The sequence below is a fragment of the Mytilus californianus genome, unplaced genomic scaffold (assembly GCF_021869535.1).
Source record: "Mytilus californianus isolate M0D057914Y unplaced genomic scaffold, xbMytCali1.0.p SCAF_12, whole genome shotgun sequence".
Lineage (NCBI taxonomy): Eukaryota > Metazoa > Mollusca > Bivalvia > Mytilida > Mytilidae > Mytilus > Mytilus californianus.
The window spans coordinates 23,786,976-23,806,157 of NW_026262604.1; the positions used below are offsets into that span (position 1 = coordinate 23,786,976).

The following is a 19,182-nucleotide window of genomic DNA, read 5'->3' on the forward strand; positions in this document are numbered from 1 at the left end:
TGAAATGTACATAACCTGTTGAAACCAATCGATGGTGAACGAATTCGTTTGAGTATGGACTAAAATATCAACAATAAGCATAAAACATAATGATTTATAGGTTTCAAACAAAAAATATTAACAAGTGAAATATGTTTTTCTAAATATTGTTCCACGCTTCGTTGTATACATTGCAAACAAGGACAGGTTGAAGAGGTCGTCATGAATAATTAAATACAGTTTCGGCTCTACTATTTAAATATTCATGAGGAAAAGTGATATCGGGTCAGTGACTGTATATGACATAGAAATATACAGTCAACGCATTTTGACTGCTCAAATAGAACGAGTGCAGTATAAATATCCTTATAACGCTCTTCTTAATTTAAATGATATAGACACTGAAACTAGTGCATTCTGTGTTTCGATATTTTTTTTACTGATGCATTACATAACATTTTATCATTTTACCTCCTTTAGATTACAAACCGACGCTTCCGTTTGTTCAGATTTAACCTGATGCGGTGTTTCTGAACAGTACCATGCTGTGTGCTGATTATCCAATGCGGTTGGACCATTGATCGTCCTCGAAGCCATCCGGATTTCCAATCAAAATGCGTCCTTATTTAACGTTTTGCCAGTATAATATCATTATTGAATCTTTTCTGGTATCTTTTTCAAACAAAAGAATCAAATCGAACTAAGTTATAGTTCCATCAATTATCATCAGTATAAATATTTCTTGAGTAACGCATTTGCATATCATTGATAGCTTATATTTTAGATTGTACCAAAAAGGTGTTTTGCAGGAGAAAGAAGCGGAGAACTGACAGTAACAAACAAAACTGAATAATTACACTTTAGACACTCTCTATTGGGAAATTAATAACTGTTTAAACATATTTACATAAAGATCATATCTTGGCAAACTTTAACTAAATTGCACATGTCTGAGTAAGAAAATCCACAGCTAAACATGTGTACCTAGTAGTATGTCTCTTTATCTTTTGCAATACACAAATGTAAATAACGACATAAAAAACTCACGTGTACAATTCCAATTATATAAATAATGTAGTAGGTATCGTCTTTTTACAGTAATACAATACAAATTTATCGGATGCATGTATCTTTATCTTGCCTCATATACATTTCTAAGAATATCATTGGTTAAAAGCAAACACGTGGAAACCGTGTAAATTTTTAAATATTTGGTGAGTGGGCGTGTTTCATATATGGTTAGTAGTGGTGTTCTCCTTTTTATGCACACAACTTGGCATTGAAGAAAAATATGCAACGGTTCGCTAAGACAACACATTAGGATAATGATGATAAGCCGTTTCAAATAAATGAAAACCACATAATGAAAGCAAAGTATTATTATTGTTGGCATTTGTTTTTGTACCAATGGGAGCAGGTTATTAATATTGAATACTGATCACTTTAATAGACCAGTGGTCGTAATTCCACATAACAGGATATAAGGTAAAATGAATGCGTTACACATTGTGCTGGTGACTAAGTACGATATATACATTTCATACGAAACAAACTGACCTTGTGATATGTCGTATACGGCCCCGTGTACACTGTGTGTCTAATATTACCCGTAACGTAGTATGCAGTATAAACTTACGTATACATCTAATAAAAAAACAGACTTATGTATTATCCTGCCTCAAATTTCGTGAGACTCGTTTCAATGATATGATCCCCCAAGGATGACTGGGGAATAGAAGTATGGTCACCATTGGTCTTCCTCCAACCGGCAGGAAAACCCTTGCTAAAGTGGGGCGTCCGTTTAATTTGGCTGTGCGGGATGTACAAATTTACAGCCACGTCCGGTCAGAATGGGGACGTTAAATCCGATGCCTCGTGTAAAGAGAGTGCCACGCTCTTTGCACGTTACGAACCCTTGCAACAACTCTTTGAGGGGTCCGTAGGTCGCCCATCTTACAGAACCTACCTATTGTATTTATTGTTAATTTGTTCTCGTCCTGAATATGCATGAAATATTTGCCACTGGACGATAAGCAACCAACAATCAATCAATCAATGATATGAGATGTTTTCTTATGAATCATTTACTGTTTTATGTATTCTTAACTGTATGACACATTAAAAATGGATGAATAAAAGAATTGATCTGTGTATAAAACGGAACTTTTCATTCTGGAAATAAATAAAGGATTTTCTCTGTTAACAAATCCAAAGAAAATCTATACTTTTAGTTAAAAATTATACGGTCGAAAACATTCCAGGCGTCGAACATAAAGGCACAAATGCCTGTATTTATCCATGTAGTCAAATCTTCATGTGGCTATTTCCTGGCTTAGTTTGGACAATAGTTGATTTATTTTTTTGGACGCTTAAATATATAAATAACCTCTAGAAAATTGGTACTTTCACAGAACTACTATTATTGAAAATATCTTGTAAAATGTACAGTGTATGTAATGCATCACAATACATGGCCTCAGTTGAAACCCCTTTCCTAAATTCACTTAGGTCGGGTACGTATACACTCTACTAAGGATCATCCAGAACATCATGAGTGCACTCAGGACATATAAAGTTATTCAAAGACTCTTTATAGTGATCGTATATATGCACGTTGTTTATCTCTGATATAAATTTTGGTAGATTTTGAAAACAAACTCTGTGTTGTTAGTTAAATGCTTAGTGTATGCATCTGATAACTTTTTTCAACTGATTTTTGAAGTTTGTTCTTATGTTCTACTGTAACATCACTGTCCCTGGTTAGGGGAAGGTTGGCGCCTTCAAACTAGTTTAACCCCGCCACATTATGTATGTGCCTGTCCTAAGTCAGGAGCTTGTAATTAAGGGGTTGTTGTTTGTTACAGTGTAACATATTTGTTTGACGTTCATTATTTGAAACCCCCAAGGGTGACTGGGGAATAGAAGTATGGTCACCATTGGTCTTCCTCCGACCGGCGGTAAAACCCTCGCTAAAGTGGGGCGTCCGTTTGGCTGTGCGGGATGTACAAATTTGCAGCCACATCCGGTCAGAATGGGGACGTTAAATCCGATGTCTCGTGTAAAGAGAGTGCCACGCTCTTTGCACGTTAAGAACCCTTGCAACAACTCTTTGAGGGGTCCGTAGGTGACCCGTTGCAAGGATAAATTTCGGTCCCTATCCAATATACCCTCATTTCCCGTGGCAGTCTAAATTTCTCCGACCTTAATCCCTGAATCTATTACAGAACCTACCTATTGTATTTATTGTGAACTTGTTCTCGTCCTGAATATGCATGAAATATTTGCCACTGGACGTTAAGCAACCAACAATCAATCAGTCATTATTTGAACATAAATAAAGCCGTTATTTGTCTCGTTTGAATTGTTTTACATTTTGCCATTGCCTTTTATAGTTGACCATGTGGTATGGACTTTCCTCATTGTTTCATGCCGTAAAGAGACCTATAGCTGTTAATTTCTGTGTCATTTTGTCTCATGAGGATAGTTGTCTCATGGGAAATGACACCACATCTTCTTCAAATAGATACCTATTATATATTTATAAAATACTAAAGGCAATGTCACTGATTACGCATCTACTCAGACGTGCATTAATTAATTAATTAATCAACAAAATTGATTGAAATATCTTTATTGCTTATCAGAACAATGTTTTAATAAAATTGAGTTATACGATGATTTTAGTTGTTTTGTAATTGTTATTTATTATGAAAGTTACTTTATGCGTAGTGAATTTTTACAATAATGGAGAATTCAGTCTAAACTCCCATTAAATGTATAGTCTATGTGTAATGCGAACAGCTAAATGTACGTTCTGCAGTTTATGAATAAAGGAAATAACACTTGATATTGCTTTATAGTTATCTAGTGTGTTTTGTTTCACATTGTGATATTTGTAACCCTCTTCAACATCAACCAAATACACAAATATATGCTATACTGCATATCATATTTTATTTAATATAAACATACAAAGTCAGACAAGTGTTTTTGTTTTGTTTTTCCAATTCTAATATCTTGGAATATGTACATATATATTTATACATTTATTCTCGTAAACCAAAGTACAATGATATAGACACAAACATAATATCAAATGTAAGTACAAATGTAAAGTGGAGGCAAATGGTAGTTACCAATGAGATGATAGGCATGTAATAGTTATTGGTAATAATTGCACAGTTATTTTAGAAATACTGGATGTTGTTATTCATAAGGTATTGAAATTTCAAAATATTTGCCATCTAGCAAATTTGAATAGATTTTTTGTGTTTTAAGGTTCTAAATACTTTTATGATCTAGAATATCAAAGTAATATAGAAAATGAGACTGTTTTTTAATAATTTATGATTATCATAGATTGTATATTTTTACACCAAGCTATCAAGCTATGTTTCCATTGTAACTGCCAGTGACAAGATTATATAGAATAACAGGAAGTTTCGTTTCTTCCCCGGTTACAAGGGTTGCTCAATAGTTTATAGTTCGTAATTTGATAAAAAAAAAAAAAACCTTGTTACACATATATCATGAAGTCAGGAGTGGATTTGTATAGAATAATAAGTTAAGGCAATAGCTTACTTAATTTTAGATGAACACGTTTTAAAACAAACGTATTATCCATTATCAGACTTCACACCCGTACAGTCATATTTGCTTTACTACTTTGTCAGATAATTCTGGTTGACATTTAAAATTAAAATTATTTCAAAAAACCCTACTTGCTTTCTCAGCCTTCTTCGCTTTTGTGAACCTTCATGTTGTTAATTGAAAGTAGTACATATATTTAATGTCTTCAACAATATTTAACACAATATCAGCATATCTAAAAATAACATTCTGTAGTGGTCCAAGTTTAGAACAAATACGATTTAGCTCTTTTGAACATTGTCTTTCAATTTCCATTCTTAATAATCGTTACAAAAGTGTAATTGTTTACTTGCTGTCCTTGGTCTCTTACTTAAAGTTTCTTGGGTTTCTTGCTATTCAAGTTTTAAAAAATTGGCTGTCGAAATATAGGTTTCAATAAATGTTGAAAATATGCCGAACGTCCCTCTGTTTTGACCTTTAAATAAAATAGTAGTGCATATCAACTTTCCATTCTAGGATTGAATTTTTCACGAAACTTCATAGTAAAAGTGTCACAGTTTTAGCCGCAAAGGGAGTTCCTATGGGAAATTGCATTGTCTATATTTACAGAAATGCAACCTATAAAAACCTTAAAAAAATGATATTTCAAAATTACTCTCGTTAAAGAAATGTATCACTTGAAATGACATGAATGGCGAAATATGTTTTTGTTTTTAACAAAATTTTCATATGAAAGCTGTCTATATATAATATTTAACTTTATGATGAGTTAAAAAAAAAAAAGACAATGTGTGGGGAAATTGTTTTGCATTTTATCAATTATCTGCAAATAGACTGTGACTGACCAACAAGATCAAGCAAACAAATGAATTTAAAGTATTAATCAACCTTTTAGGTATATCAAAATCAGCTAAAATCAAGACAAATTTTAAAACAGAATGCATGTTTCCAGTTTTCTGAATTAGTGGCTATACCCACCAATTCTAAATCAATAACATTCTGGCTTAGATATCATTCAATTAAAATAAAAGTTTACCCTTCCACTTGTTTTCTTAACATAAATGGCAAGAGAAAATTCTTATCAAGACCACATACGATATAGTTTGTGCTTTTAATGTTTCGAATTTCAAAACTTCTTGCATCTTTATTGTTAATATCCTTGCTAATGTCAATCTCATAACTACGGGTTGCTTGATTGTCTGTTATGTTCCATTTAACATCAACACACGTCAGGTTCAGTTGAGAAACCTTAATCTGAACATTCACTGAAAGAAAAAAAACAACGATCCTGCTAAACTTATCGATCCTTTAAATAAACTTATTCTAAAAGGTTACCAATTTAATACTGTAATTAGATCATTGAATATTGTTTTTATTGATATTAATATTGATTTTGTTATCAGTAAATTAACAGCAAACTAAATATAATGGTTATATACATATACACATTCGTGGATCTACAATCTGTCGATACCTGTATCTTAGCATTGCACAAGGTCATGTTTTTCTCTGACTGTTTATGACGTCTTTACACTAAATCCATTGGATGTTGGATGTGTACTGATAGATAATTTAGTCTTAGATGCATGATTTTGTTTTATTAGTTTTAAGTGGTTTTGAACTAGCTGTCAGTAACTGCAAGTACTCTCAGATCTGTACTTAGTATATTTTGGGATGTATAAGTACTCGGCCACGTCCACTTGTATTTGTAGTATTTGTATTTTTATCCATCTGATGAGTTAAGCCTTTTTCAACTGATTTTTATAGCTCGTTCTTATGTTGTACTGTTACAACACTGTCCCAGGTTACGGGGAGGGTTGGGATCCCGCTAACATGTTTAACCACGCCACATTCTTTATGTTTGTGCGTGTCCCAAGTCAGGAGCCCGTAATACAGTGGTTGTCGTTTGTTGATGTGTTGCATATTTGTTTTTCGTTCATTTTTGTACATAAATTAGGCCGTTAGTTTTCGGGGCCTTTTATAGCTGACCTTGCGGTATGGGCTTTGCTCATTGTTGAAGGCCGTACGGTGACCTATAGTTGTTAATTTCTGTGTCCTTTGGTCTCTTGTGGAGAGTTGTCTTTTTGGCAATCATACCACATCTTCTTTTTTATAATGAATGTATAACAAAACATGGAAAAACTAAACTGAGCCTGTTCAAAAGTGAAGATGATATTTACATTTTATTGTTTTGAATCGAAGTGATCGAAATCAGTTGTGGAAAGATCGGAATGATGAAATATCGTTGGAGCAAGGATGAAAGACATTGAATAGGAGGTCACGTTCAATAAAATATAAATAAAAAGTATGAAATATGCTACACAAACTATTTATGTGAAAATATCTATCCAAAAGGGAGATAATTTTAACCCACTTTTTCTAATAAGTAATAAATGCATGTTTCTTATTAGAACCATAACTGCCATTACTTAACATGACCTTGTATCACACTTAAAATAAGAAACATTTATATCAAATAATCGGTATTGTTAAAAAAAACAATGTATGCACTGCAAATTCATTAGATTTGTTTTGTACCAATTTTCGTTGTTTTTTTTTAGGGTAAAGGTTAACCCCGAATTGAAATATTCTATTGCCATATACGAAAATTTTGACAAAATTCAGACATCCACAAACAAAATATGCCTCAATCCACTTAAAAAGCGATCCCGGAAAAAAGGACTTAATAGTGTTTTCTTGCATAGAGTATCATGCCTACCTTGTGGTTTTTCATTATCTTGTGGTGTTCTGTGTACCCGCCAGGGCCATTGAGCATCTAACAGCTTTGGATATCCCCCTGCTGTACCTGCTAATACTCTTACTTTATACTCAGTGTCTGGATGGAGGTCTGAAGGGATAATATTCTCCATGAGTGATTCGGATTTCAGTTATATAATATAATATAATATACAATTGTCTATCTGTATCATTCCTATGAAAAGTTTTGAAAACTGACAATTTTTCATAGGGATTCATTCGAATTAAATGCATTTATTCTTGTGAAGAAATTCCAACAGAGAACTAATTTTACCTTTATATAGTAGTTAAACATTTTTTGCTAAAGACATTTTGAACACTGGACTACTTCAGTTTCCTTATTATCCTATATTGTATACAAAAAGGGCTTTTAATCATGTTATTTCATGATTTTTTTTTCGGTTTTTTTTTTTTGACATTTATACTAGAATTTATCTAATGCAAGGAAGTCTCGGGCCCTTTTATAACTGATTATGCGGTATGGGCTTTGCTAATTGATGAAGGCCGTACGGTAACCTATAGTGGTTAATTTCTGTGTCATTTGGTCTCTTGTGAATAGTTGTCTCATTGGCAATCATACCACATCTTCTTTTTTATAATTAATCCTTCACACTTTGTTCTTTATAAACTGCAGATGGAGTCACATTTCAAGCACACTTATTCATTTTGATTTTAACACAGATCTTAAGAAAGATGAATCAGCAATCCACCAATAATGGCTTTTTATGATTAAAAATGAAATAGCAAGAAATGGATTTTAGAACGAATACTACTCTTCATTATTTATAACTTTTTATTAAACAACATGTTTATATAATCTTGGTGTAGCTAATTGAAAGGATCTACGAAATACCCCCAGTTTTTGGTGGGTTCGTGTTGCTAAGTCTTTAGTTTTCTATGTTGAGTCATCTGTACTTTTATTTGTCTGTTTGTCTTTTTATTTTTGGCCACGGCGTTTGTCAGTTTGTTTTCGATCTATGAGTTTGACTCTCCCTCTGGTATCTTTCGTCCCTCTTTCACATTCTTACAATTGTAAAAGTGTAATTTTATACAGAACTAGAATTTTGATACTAAGATTTAAGAAGATGTGGCATGACAACATAATGTACCCTTAATTAGTATATATCTCAAGTATATGTTTTAATGTGAATTAATGTACTATAGATAAGGCTTTGATAAATGGACTGATATCAATAACATCATGGATGGCTCAAACAGCACGATTGCCATTGTTTGTATTACACATACAATTTACTTCAATTTATTACTAAAAAAAAAGGAGATCTGGTATGGTTGCCAGTGAGACAAGTATCAATCAAAGTTCAAATGAAGAGGATGTAAACAAATGTTTAGAAACAACTCTAAGGCCTTCAACAATGAGAAAACCCTTACCATATAGTTAGCTTTAGAAGACCCAATCATTACAAATATGACGCAATTCAATTTAGAATACAACCAATGAACTACCAGCACCTGACTTGGGACAGGTACATAAATAATGTAACGCGGTTAATATGATATATAAAGAATTGATATAATAGTTTTACCTCTGATAGTGTAGCTCTGGGTATTAGCAGACACATTCATCATGATTTCATGTCCACCATTTGACACATAAATCTGGTACCCTGTGAAAACACCATTACATTTCTCGGGAAGGACTGGATCCCATTCTACATCTATACTGGATGATGATGAACTAGAAAGTCTCAGATTTGGTGCTGCTTCGTGCACTGAAAAAGATGTGTTATTTATTGTTAACTGTTAATAGGGATGTGTTTTGGCTGTATGATACAAAACTGGGAAAAGCAATAAACTGATTGAGATATTTGGCAGGAGCATGTGTACAGTTAATACTTCTTAATGAATACTCGAAATCATACGCACTTCGAATTCCTTCACAAAACAAAAGGTCATGAGACAAAACTGGGAAAAGCAATTAACTGAATGCGACATTTGTTAGGAACATTTGTGGTGCAAATACTACTTATTGGCAATATATCACACTTCAAACTTATAACATTTATTTGAAAATAATCAGCACTAGCCAGTCAGCATTGAGGGGGCGAGTTCGAACCCCGGGTGCACTCGACTCCAATCTTAACAGACTAGGATTGTCTGTTTTCCTATCGAAGGTCGATGGTTTTCTCCGGGCACACCGGCTTCCTCAACCAAAAAAAAAAAAATGGCCGCCACGAAATAGCCCAAAAGCGGTGCTTAAAAGTGGCGTTAAAACAAAAAAAAATCAAAAATCAAATTGAATTAATCAGTATTTTTATGTTTATGTTACATTAGTCTAAACAGATTATTATTATCTGCATTTAAAAAACTAAAATAATCTTTTTATACATAGAATTTCACGCTTACCTTGTGATTTGTAATTTTGTTTTGGTGTTCTATGTACCAGCCAGAGATAATGAGCATCTACCAGCTTTGGATATCTCCATTCTGTCCCCGTTAATACTATCACTTTATACTCAGTGTCTGGATGGAGGTCTGTAAGGGTTAATATTCTCTATGAGTGGATCTATTTCAGATCCTATATAATTGTTTATCTGTAGCTTTCCTATGAACTGTTTTGAAAACTGACAACTTTTCAAAGGAATTTCGAATAACATGCATTTATTTTTGTGTAGAAATTCAAATATGAACATATTTTACCTTTTTTAATTTATAAAATCATTTGTTTTAAAAATTTCGAACACTGGACATCGTCAGTTTCTTTATTTTCCTTCTGATAAGGCGAGATGGCAGATAAAAAGTTTTCACAATCAATTCATTTCATGAATAATTGTTTGTCTTTAGTTTTCTTGATTTTTATACTAGAATTTATTTTATGCAAGGCATTCCTAACCAATTTTACACTTGTTGGTATAAACAGCAGATGGAGCCATATTTTATGCCCGAAGTAGATGTTTTTCACGTGACATGATACATGATAAATGAACTAATAGGAATAAGATAACAGATGTCAAATACAGCACGATTGCCGTTATTTGTATTACACATACAATTTACTTGTATTAACTACTAATATGAAAAAAGAGATGAGGTATGATTGCCAGTGAAACAACTATTCAAATGAAGATTATTTAAGCAGTTATAGGCAACCGTAAGGCGTTCAACAATTAAAAAATTCCATACCATATAGGTGGCTATAGAAGGACCAAACATTAAAAACATGAAACAATTCAAATGAGAAATCTAATAGCATAATTTGTAACAAAACAGATCACAAAAAAAAGTATGACAGATATGAATTCACGACAACCACTGAACTAGGGGTTTTGACTTGGGAGAGGCACATACAGGATATGGTGGTGATAATAAATATACAAAGAACTGCTAATTACAACACCTGAATTATGATATGCTTACCTCTGATAGTATATTTATGGCAAGCAGTAGACATATTCTCCATGATTTCATGTCCACCATTTGACACATAAATCTGGTACCTTGTGATAACACCATTACATATCTCAGAAGGAAGTGAATCCCACTTCAAATCTATACTACATGGTGATGAACTAGAAAGTCTCAGATTTGGGGCTGCTACAGGAACTGAATAAGATGTATTAATTATTGTTAACTTTTAACTGTTTTAACAGAGATATATTATGTCTGTATGCTACAAAAAAGGGAAAGCAAAAAACTGATTCAGATATTTGCCAGAAACATGTGAAGAGTTAATTCTTCTAAATGAATACTCGAAATCATGCACACTTCTTTAACAAAACAAAATATAATAAACTGTGTAAATATCCAAACCTACTAGATTCTGTTAGTTTGTTTGAAGGTATTAAACCCCACTTTCAGGGATTTTTATCTACATCAAGGTTCTCAGTTTTTATTTGATGAGAAAAAGTTAAATAACTAAAATACCGAATTCCGAGGTAAATTTAAAACGGACGGTTCCTAATTAAATAAAAAAAATCAAGAGCTCAAACATATCAAACGGATGGAAAACAACTGTCAATTTACTAACTTGGTACAGGCATTTTCTTTGAAGACCAGACCTCTAACTTGTACAGGTAGCTTGAGTGCATAGTAAGAACCGTTTAATTTCAGCAGGAAAACTTATGATCATTTCAACTAAGATTCGAATCAAAACGCACCTCAGCACAAGTTTGGATTGAAATTCACAACTGCAAAAATGACAAGCTGTTCAGAAAAGGGGAATTACTCATTCTTCATTCAATGCCATCCATACCTGATTCTAGTGTTTTAACAGTCACTGTATCTGACTTGGCTCCAGCACCTTTCCTATTGAAAGCTCGTATATAAAATTTGTAATCTGTATGTGGCTTAAGATCGTGTATACATTTATATTTCTCAGATGTAGCTTTCTTCTGTGTTACTAGAATAATACGAAAACATCAAATATAGAAGTTATAATAGACAAATATCACTAATACATGTTTGAAAATGATTTATTTTCATTGATACTATTTTAGATTTTTTAGAAGTTTTCACTGCAATTAAAAGTACATGGTTTTCTTAAATTGTTTATGTGTTTATACAGGAGAAAATCAAATATGTTCAAGTTCAGAACAGTTCGAAGTTTTGTAATTTTTTTTCTGTGGAAAGTCACCAAAATAAATTGCTCAGTACAAACTCGTGTCTAAGCTTACATCGCAGCCACCATCGTTGTAATTTTTTTTTATTTGTATGCTTATTCAAAAGAAGATCTATTATTTAAGGTTTGAATAAACATCATTTTCCTACTTGCAGTAGGTGCTGAACTCCTGTAGTTCAAATACCTTAGAGTGAATTATATTAATGCAAATAATTCAACCGAATTCTTAAATCTGATAATTACGACTGTATGCAGCTTTTCAACAATTAATTTCGCATTTTTGAAAATTATCTAAATATTTGAAAAAAAAAATATACAGATTTTAATGTCTGAGTTAACAATAAATTGCTCCCATCAGTCTGTTTGTTATACGGTTACTTTGATATCATTAACAAGCTATGAGACAGAATTCAAACACTGAGTAACTTAGAAACAGAAAACATATGTAAACAAATTGTTGATTAAAACGCATGCAAAAATGACCTTACTGACCAAAGCTTGATGTGCTCTAACAAGTTATCTCCCTTTACACATGTATCCCGTATCCCCCAACTCACCATCCTTCAGCTCCCCATAGACAACAGTATAAGCTAGAATAGGACAGCAGTTTGGATACTCTGATGGAAACCATCGAATACATACTTCTGTACTGCTAACACTTGTGACAGCCACATGTCCAGGCGGTTTGGGTACATTATCTGTAAAACCACATTCAGAAAGGGTTTTTAATTTAATTTGTTTGTTTTTATTGGCAAATTGTATTGTATAAACCTTTTAAAGCTGAATATACGGCATGTGTTGTTCTCATTGTTCAAAGCCATACAGTGACCTATAATTGCCTTTATCTTTATCATGTGAACGGCAGTTGATAGTTGTCTAATTTTAAAATTAGAAATAGTTATATAACTTTTTGTAAACTAATGTTCCAACAGTGTCGTCAAGGTCTTCTGTTGATATTATTCAACTTGCAATCAATTAAAAATCATTTTACACTTATTAAAATGCAAATCTGGCTCCATTGATTTATTTACATTGTCAAATGAATTGTGTTTAATGAATCCAGATCTCCTTCTGAGATAAAACAGATGCTTAGTTAGATAATTATATCATCAACTCATTCATGTCATTATTCAGTGTTTTGGTACTGACATGATTTTTAACAAACTTTTACTAAAACTTCAATGAAAAATAAAGGAGTTCAACAGATTCCAACTCACTCAGGCAAAGGTGACCTGAGATGAATTTGACTATTTTTTTTTATGTCCATTGATAACATAGCTCTGCATGTGGTATTTGATTCTTACATATTTATGGCTGTCAAATGATAGGTTTTGTGACGTCAAATATGCTTGACACAGCTTTCATAATTTGACCTGAACTTATCACTGATATCATCAAACCTCCTCAGACTAAATGGAAACACAAAGAAAAACTTATGTTTATATCATAGAAACGCACAAATACAAACTAATTATTCAATTATCAGATAGCTTATCCTCATATTGATGTTGAAAAATATCAAGGCCTCGACACAACAATAACTTTTTTTTCTTACATTAACTGTCTCAACAAAGAGCCTTGTATTGTGACTTTCTAATAATATTTCAAATTATGAATATGCAGAGGCATTGAGAATCAGTACATATGAGTACATATGAGTTTACAATACTTTTCATGATGATTTGTAGTCTAGCAATTGCCATGTCAACACCAACATCATTTTTGGCAATACACTGGTAGTATCCAGAATCACTTATACTGCTACCTATCAACAGCATATTGTCTGGGTATATCTAAAAACAACAAGAAACAAGTTTTACCATTAAGATTGGACAATTGGTACAATATTTAAGAAATAATGCATGTACTGATTGTTTTATGAAACTAAGTTTAATATATCCAGATGGTGATTTCAACATCATTGATACAACAAATTACATTTATTCTAATCCGAAAACTTAGAACGTTTTCCATCCAAGCCAATCTATAGGAGAAATTAGAAAGTCAGCCATTGCGATATGATGACGCATTTTTTTTCAAAGATGGTGTTTCACAAAAGCGTATAAATATATAGAAACTTACTATCTAAAGGTTAAGCGAATTGCATAGCAATACACTTTCGAAAATAGAGTGTCATATTATAATACTTAAGAAGTATTCAATCAAATCACTTGTTGGTTCTATGAAAACATAACTAAGTGTAATATCGAAGACTAATACTTGTTGGTCAATCTTTGAATATGATAACACCATGTTGCTGTATTTCACAAAATTATTATTGATTTGATTAGAAAAAATATCTCTATTCATTACATTCCTTTGAAAGGGATATTCCCAAATTAAATGTATTTGTGTAAAAAGGGATGGGGTTTGGAAGGCACATTTTCTCCTAGATCTCAAACCGTACAATTAAATGTGCATTTGTGTGAAAAATAGTTTCAAACCGAAATTAACCCCTATTTTATTTTTATTAAGTGCCTTCTAATCCCCACACAGTTTGTACTAGCCCTTACTAAAGAAACTTACACTTATATCAATATGGTAGAGTAATAGAGGAAGAATGTGCAGAAGGACATTCATGTTTTGATTGATTGATTGATTGATTGTTGTTTGCTTTACGCCGCATTAGCACAGAAAGGCTATATCGCGGCGAGAGCTAATTCGAATATTATAACAATTTAAGGTATATTTTTAAAATCAGACAAAAAGTCTTTCAATAAACTAAAACTCTAGACTAAAGCAAATTGATTATTTACAAATAAAAATCAACACTAAGATAACGTGATAAAAATTAAATATAACAACATTTTTTATATTTTATAATATATTCCAATTTCTTTTAAGAATGAAACAATATTTGTAAATGGAACATTATTAAATAAATCATACATATTATTGACATTGGAATGCTTCTTCAGCAAAGTCAATACAATGAATTAAAACATGTTTAATAGCATACTTGCAGTTACAAGGTATACATTGAGGTTCTACTTTCTTTTTTTAAAAGATATTCGTGTGTTATTCTAGTATGACCAATACGACATCTAGAAATAACACACTGATCTTTTCTGCACATAAAATTATTGAAAGGTTTACCTAAATTAGGTTTAATTTCATGTAATTTATTATCATCTCTTTTACTCCATTCATTTTTCAATATATTAAAAACATATTCTCTAATAGTGTTGCTGAATTAAAAGAGGATTTGTTTTATTTTTTATTGTGTTCACCGAGATCAAATATCATTTTTGGTTTGGGAAGTTCCCATGGAGGACATTTGCAAGTTTCAACTTGAGCAACAGATTGTAAATCAAAAGAAGCTAAATGTGGTTTTAAACGTATACCTAACGGAGGAATTTTATTTTCATGTTTTGCAAAAATATCTTCATAAATTGGATTAAAAACACAGCTGTAGGCAGGATTATCTGAGTAGGCTTTTAGTTTGACAGCATATTGAAGTCCAAGCTTCAAACGTCTGTTAGAGAGTGAGTGCTCATCAGCCTCTACATACAGACTCTCAACTGGTGAGGTTTTAAATGCTCCAAGACAGAGACGCAAACCCTGATGATGCACAGCATCGAGAATCTGTATGTAGGACTTCCTTGCAGAACCATACACTATAGAGCCATAATCTAGTTTAGATCTAACTAGAGATCTATATAAATTAAGTAAAATGTTGCAATCAGCACCCCAGTCGTTACTGCCGACAACTTTTAAAATATCTAATGCTTTTAAACATTTCGATTTTAACATTTTGATATGGGGTAGAAAGGTTAACTTTTTATCGAAAATTAACCCAAGAAATTTGGTTTCATCAACAATTTTAATTGGGTTGCCGTACAAAGTGAGTTCTGGATCAATATGCAATTTCCTTTTGTTACAAAAATGCATCCCGACCGTTTTTGAAGTGGAAAATTTAAACCCATTTTCCGAGGCCCATTTTTCAATTCTTCCAAGACATAACTGTAATTGTCTTTCTATGTTATTCATTTTTTTGCCACTATAACATATTAAAAAGTCATCAACATACAATGAACCTTCAATATTACTTTTTAAAACTTCAACAAGGCTGTTGATTTTAAGACTAAATAATGTAACAGATAAAATACTGCCCTGAGGGACACCCATCTCTTGATCATACAGATCAGACATGGTTGAATTTACTCTAACATTAAATTGTCTGTTAGATAGAAAATTCGAAATAAAATTTGGCATATTGCCTTTCAACCCCATATCAAAGAGATCTTTTAAAATACCATACTTCCATGCAGTATCATAGGCTTTTTCTAGATCGAAAAAGACCGACACTACATGTTAATTTTTCGCAAAACCATTACGGACAAATGATTCGAATCGAACAAGATGGTCAAGAGTATTGCGACCTTGGCGGAATCCACACTGGATATTGGCTTAAAGCCCATTGGATTCCAGGAACCAAACAAGGCGATCATTGACCATCCGTTCTAGTGTTTTACAGACACAACTGGTAAGAGCAATTTGCCGATAATTAATAGGATCCGTGTGATCTTTACTAGGTTTTGGAATAGGCACGACGGTTGCAAGCTTCCAGATTGATGGTAAATCACCAGATTCCCAGATGTTATTCATAAGCTGCAAAAGAGCTTCCAGCGAGGAATCTGGCAAGTGTTTTAACAGTTGGTAGTGAATATTATCAGGCCCACAAGCTGTATCATGGGCTTTTACAGAGATGTTTTAAGTTCTTCAAGAGAAAAGAGTTTATTATAATTTTCACCATTTAATGATTTAAAGTTTTAATTTAATTTTTTCTTTTTGTTTTTTAACTTTGTAAAAATCTTCCCTGTAGTTGTGAGAAGAAGAAGATTTCGCCAAGCTTGTTGGCAATATCCTTTTCAGATGTTAATTAATCATTGTCATTTTTTAAATGTTTAACTGTGGCTTTAGAATTTTTACCTTTTATCTTTTGTATCATGTTCCATACTTTTGTCATCGGAGTGTGAGATGTTATCTCCGAGACAAATTTCTTCCAAGACGTTCGTTGTGCTTGCCTGCAAGTCCGCCGTGCCTTAGCGCGAAAAACACGGAAATTACTCAAGTTTTCCGTCGTTGGTTGTTGATTGAACTGTCTTTCAGATTTTTTACGGTCACCTATTGCTTGATCACAAGCATCATCAAACCATGGTTTGCTGGGATGTTTCGGATTTGCCGAGGTCTTAGGAATAGTTTTGTCAGCAATTGACGTTGAAACTGTATTAAAAGTTAAAATTGGATCTTGTACAGTCTCAAACATCTTTGACTGAAGTTCCGCTTGACAGAGATTCTCAAACAAGGACCAGTCCGCCTTGTCAAGTTTCCAACGTGGTACTCTCTGTTGGGCAGAAGTAAAAAGATGTTCAAGTACTATTGGAAAGTGATCACTTCCACATAGATCATCATGAACACGCCATGAATAATTCAGAAGAAGAGAGGGATCGCAAATAGTGATAGCAGAATAGGACCCGTTTCCAGGATGAAGATAAGTATTAGATCCATCATTAAAAATGCATAATCCTTCTTGAGAGACAAAGTCCTCAATGATCTTACCTTTGATATTATGAGACTTGCTTCCCCACAAGGACCCCCAAGGGTGACTGGGGAATAGAAGTATGGTCACCATTGGTCTTCCTCCGACCGGCAGTAAAACCCTTGCTAAATGGGGCGTCCGTTTGGCTGTGCGGGATGTACAAATTTGCAGCCACGTCCGGTCAGAATGGGGACGTTAAATCTGATGACCTGTTGCAAGGCTAAATTTCTGTCCCTATCCAATATACCCTCAATTCCCGTGGCAGTCTAAATTTCTCCGACCTTAACCCCTTCATCTATTACAGAACCTACCTATTGTATTTATTGTGAACTTGTTCTCGTCCTGAATATGCATGAAATATTTGCCACTGGACGTTAAGCAACCAACAATCAATCAATCAATCCCCACAAGGGGTTGTGGGCATTGAAGTCGCCCATGAGTATAAATGGTGAGGGTAATTGATCAGTGAGGTTTTGGAGTTTAGCTTTATCTATAATTGAATTGGGTGGAATATATATAGAACATAATGTAATTGTTTTATCTAATGATAAACGAATTGCAACTGCCTGCAGATCCGTGGTGAGTTGGACTGTGCTATGAATGACGTTGTCCTTCACAAAAATGGATGAATCGCCTGCAGCACGTTCATCTACCTTAGAAAATGTGCTATACATGTTGTATCCTTTTAAAGATACATTGTCACTTTCTTTTAAATGAGTTTCTTGAAGACAAAATGCAATTGGTAAAAATGACTGAACTTGAAGCGTTAACTCGAGGAGATTTATGTTAAGACCTCGGCAATTCCATGGGATGATATTAGTTATGATTTGATAATAGACAGGCGAATGCTGTCGAGTTTGCCAGCATTCTAATTTCGCTCACCCTTTCGGGTGGCGGAACACTTTCGATTTCCTTTTCAGTTTCGTCGATAAGTGTTGAAAATTTGTTGTGTGAGGAGAGTCGTCGATCTCCGGGACCACACGCGGCTGTTTTTACTCCGCCTCGACCCCTACCCCGCGACCTCGAATCAGAAGACTTCTGAAAGGATGTATTTACTGGCTTCATTTGGACATCCTTCTTTTCTGGAGAACGAAGAGGAGACGGGGCTCTAGTAGACTTTGTACTGGATGTAGAAGATAACTTTTTAGATGCAGATGAAGGAAGACTATTGGAGATGGAAGAATCATCTATGTCACTGGGAAGATCCCAGACAGATTCACCGCCCCAACTGTCTGATTTAACTGCATCTTTTTTATTTGATTTCTTTTTTTCATTTTTTTAGATGATGACATTGAGCTCTGTAAGGAAGATTGAGTTGACTGAGTACTGGTTTTAGAAGGTGTTGGTTTTCTTGGAATTAATATTTTATCGTTAGGTTCTGTTTCAACAGGCAGCATTGTAAATGTCTCAGCATCAATTGGCCAGGTCATGCGAGTTTGTGTGTGCTCGTGACTGAATGAACGGACAACTTTGCTGGCGTACGATGGTTTGTTCGAAACGAGGAGATCATCTCTGTTTAGCTTCTGGGTAACTGATGTTTCTTTCTGTTTTAATTTTGATAATATTTTTTTCTTTAAGGTAAACAGGGCAGTCCCTAGATGATGAAAAATGGGATTCACCACAGTTTACGCATTTAGAAGATTCAGAGTGACAGGTTGTTCCCTCGTGTCCTTCGTCAGAACACTTGAAGCATCTCTGCGTACCACGACATTGTATGCTTCCATGACCAAACTTT

At 33.5% G+C, this 19,182-nt stretch overlaps 1 protein-coding gene across 2 annotated transcripts in view; it reads right to left on the reverse strand.

Annotated features, from left to right (window-relative positions):
* Positions 1–3,916: 3,916 nt before the first annotated feature.
* LOC127721571 (protogenin-like) overlaps positions 3,917–19,182 on the reverse strand; it is a 37,513-nt gene continuing 22,247 nt past the window's right edge. Inside the window, exons 8-15 of one of the 2 annotated variants that reach the window (XM_052228341.1) lie at positions 13,575–13,698; positions 12,463–12,603; positions 11,540–11,686; positions 10,705–10,890; positions 9,694–9,822; positions 8,874–9,059; positions 7,289–7,417; positions 3,917–5,834 (exon numbers count right to left, since the gene is read on the reverse strand). In XM_052228341.1, coding sequence (XP_052084301.1) covers positions 5,602–5,834; positions 7,289–7,417; positions 8,874–9,059; positions 9,694–9,822; positions 10,705–10,890; positions 11,540–11,686; positions 12,463–12,603; positions 13,575–13,698 — 1,275 coding nt within the window. In that variant the 3' untranslated portion in view covers positions 3,917–5,601. The remainder of the gene's footprint in view (positions 5,835–7,288; positions 7,418–8,873; positions 9,060–9,693; positions 9,823–10,704; positions 10,891–11,539; positions 11,687–12,462; positions 12,604–13,574; positions 13,699–19,182) is intronic. The other variant, XM_052228342.1, reaches the window with a different exon arrangement.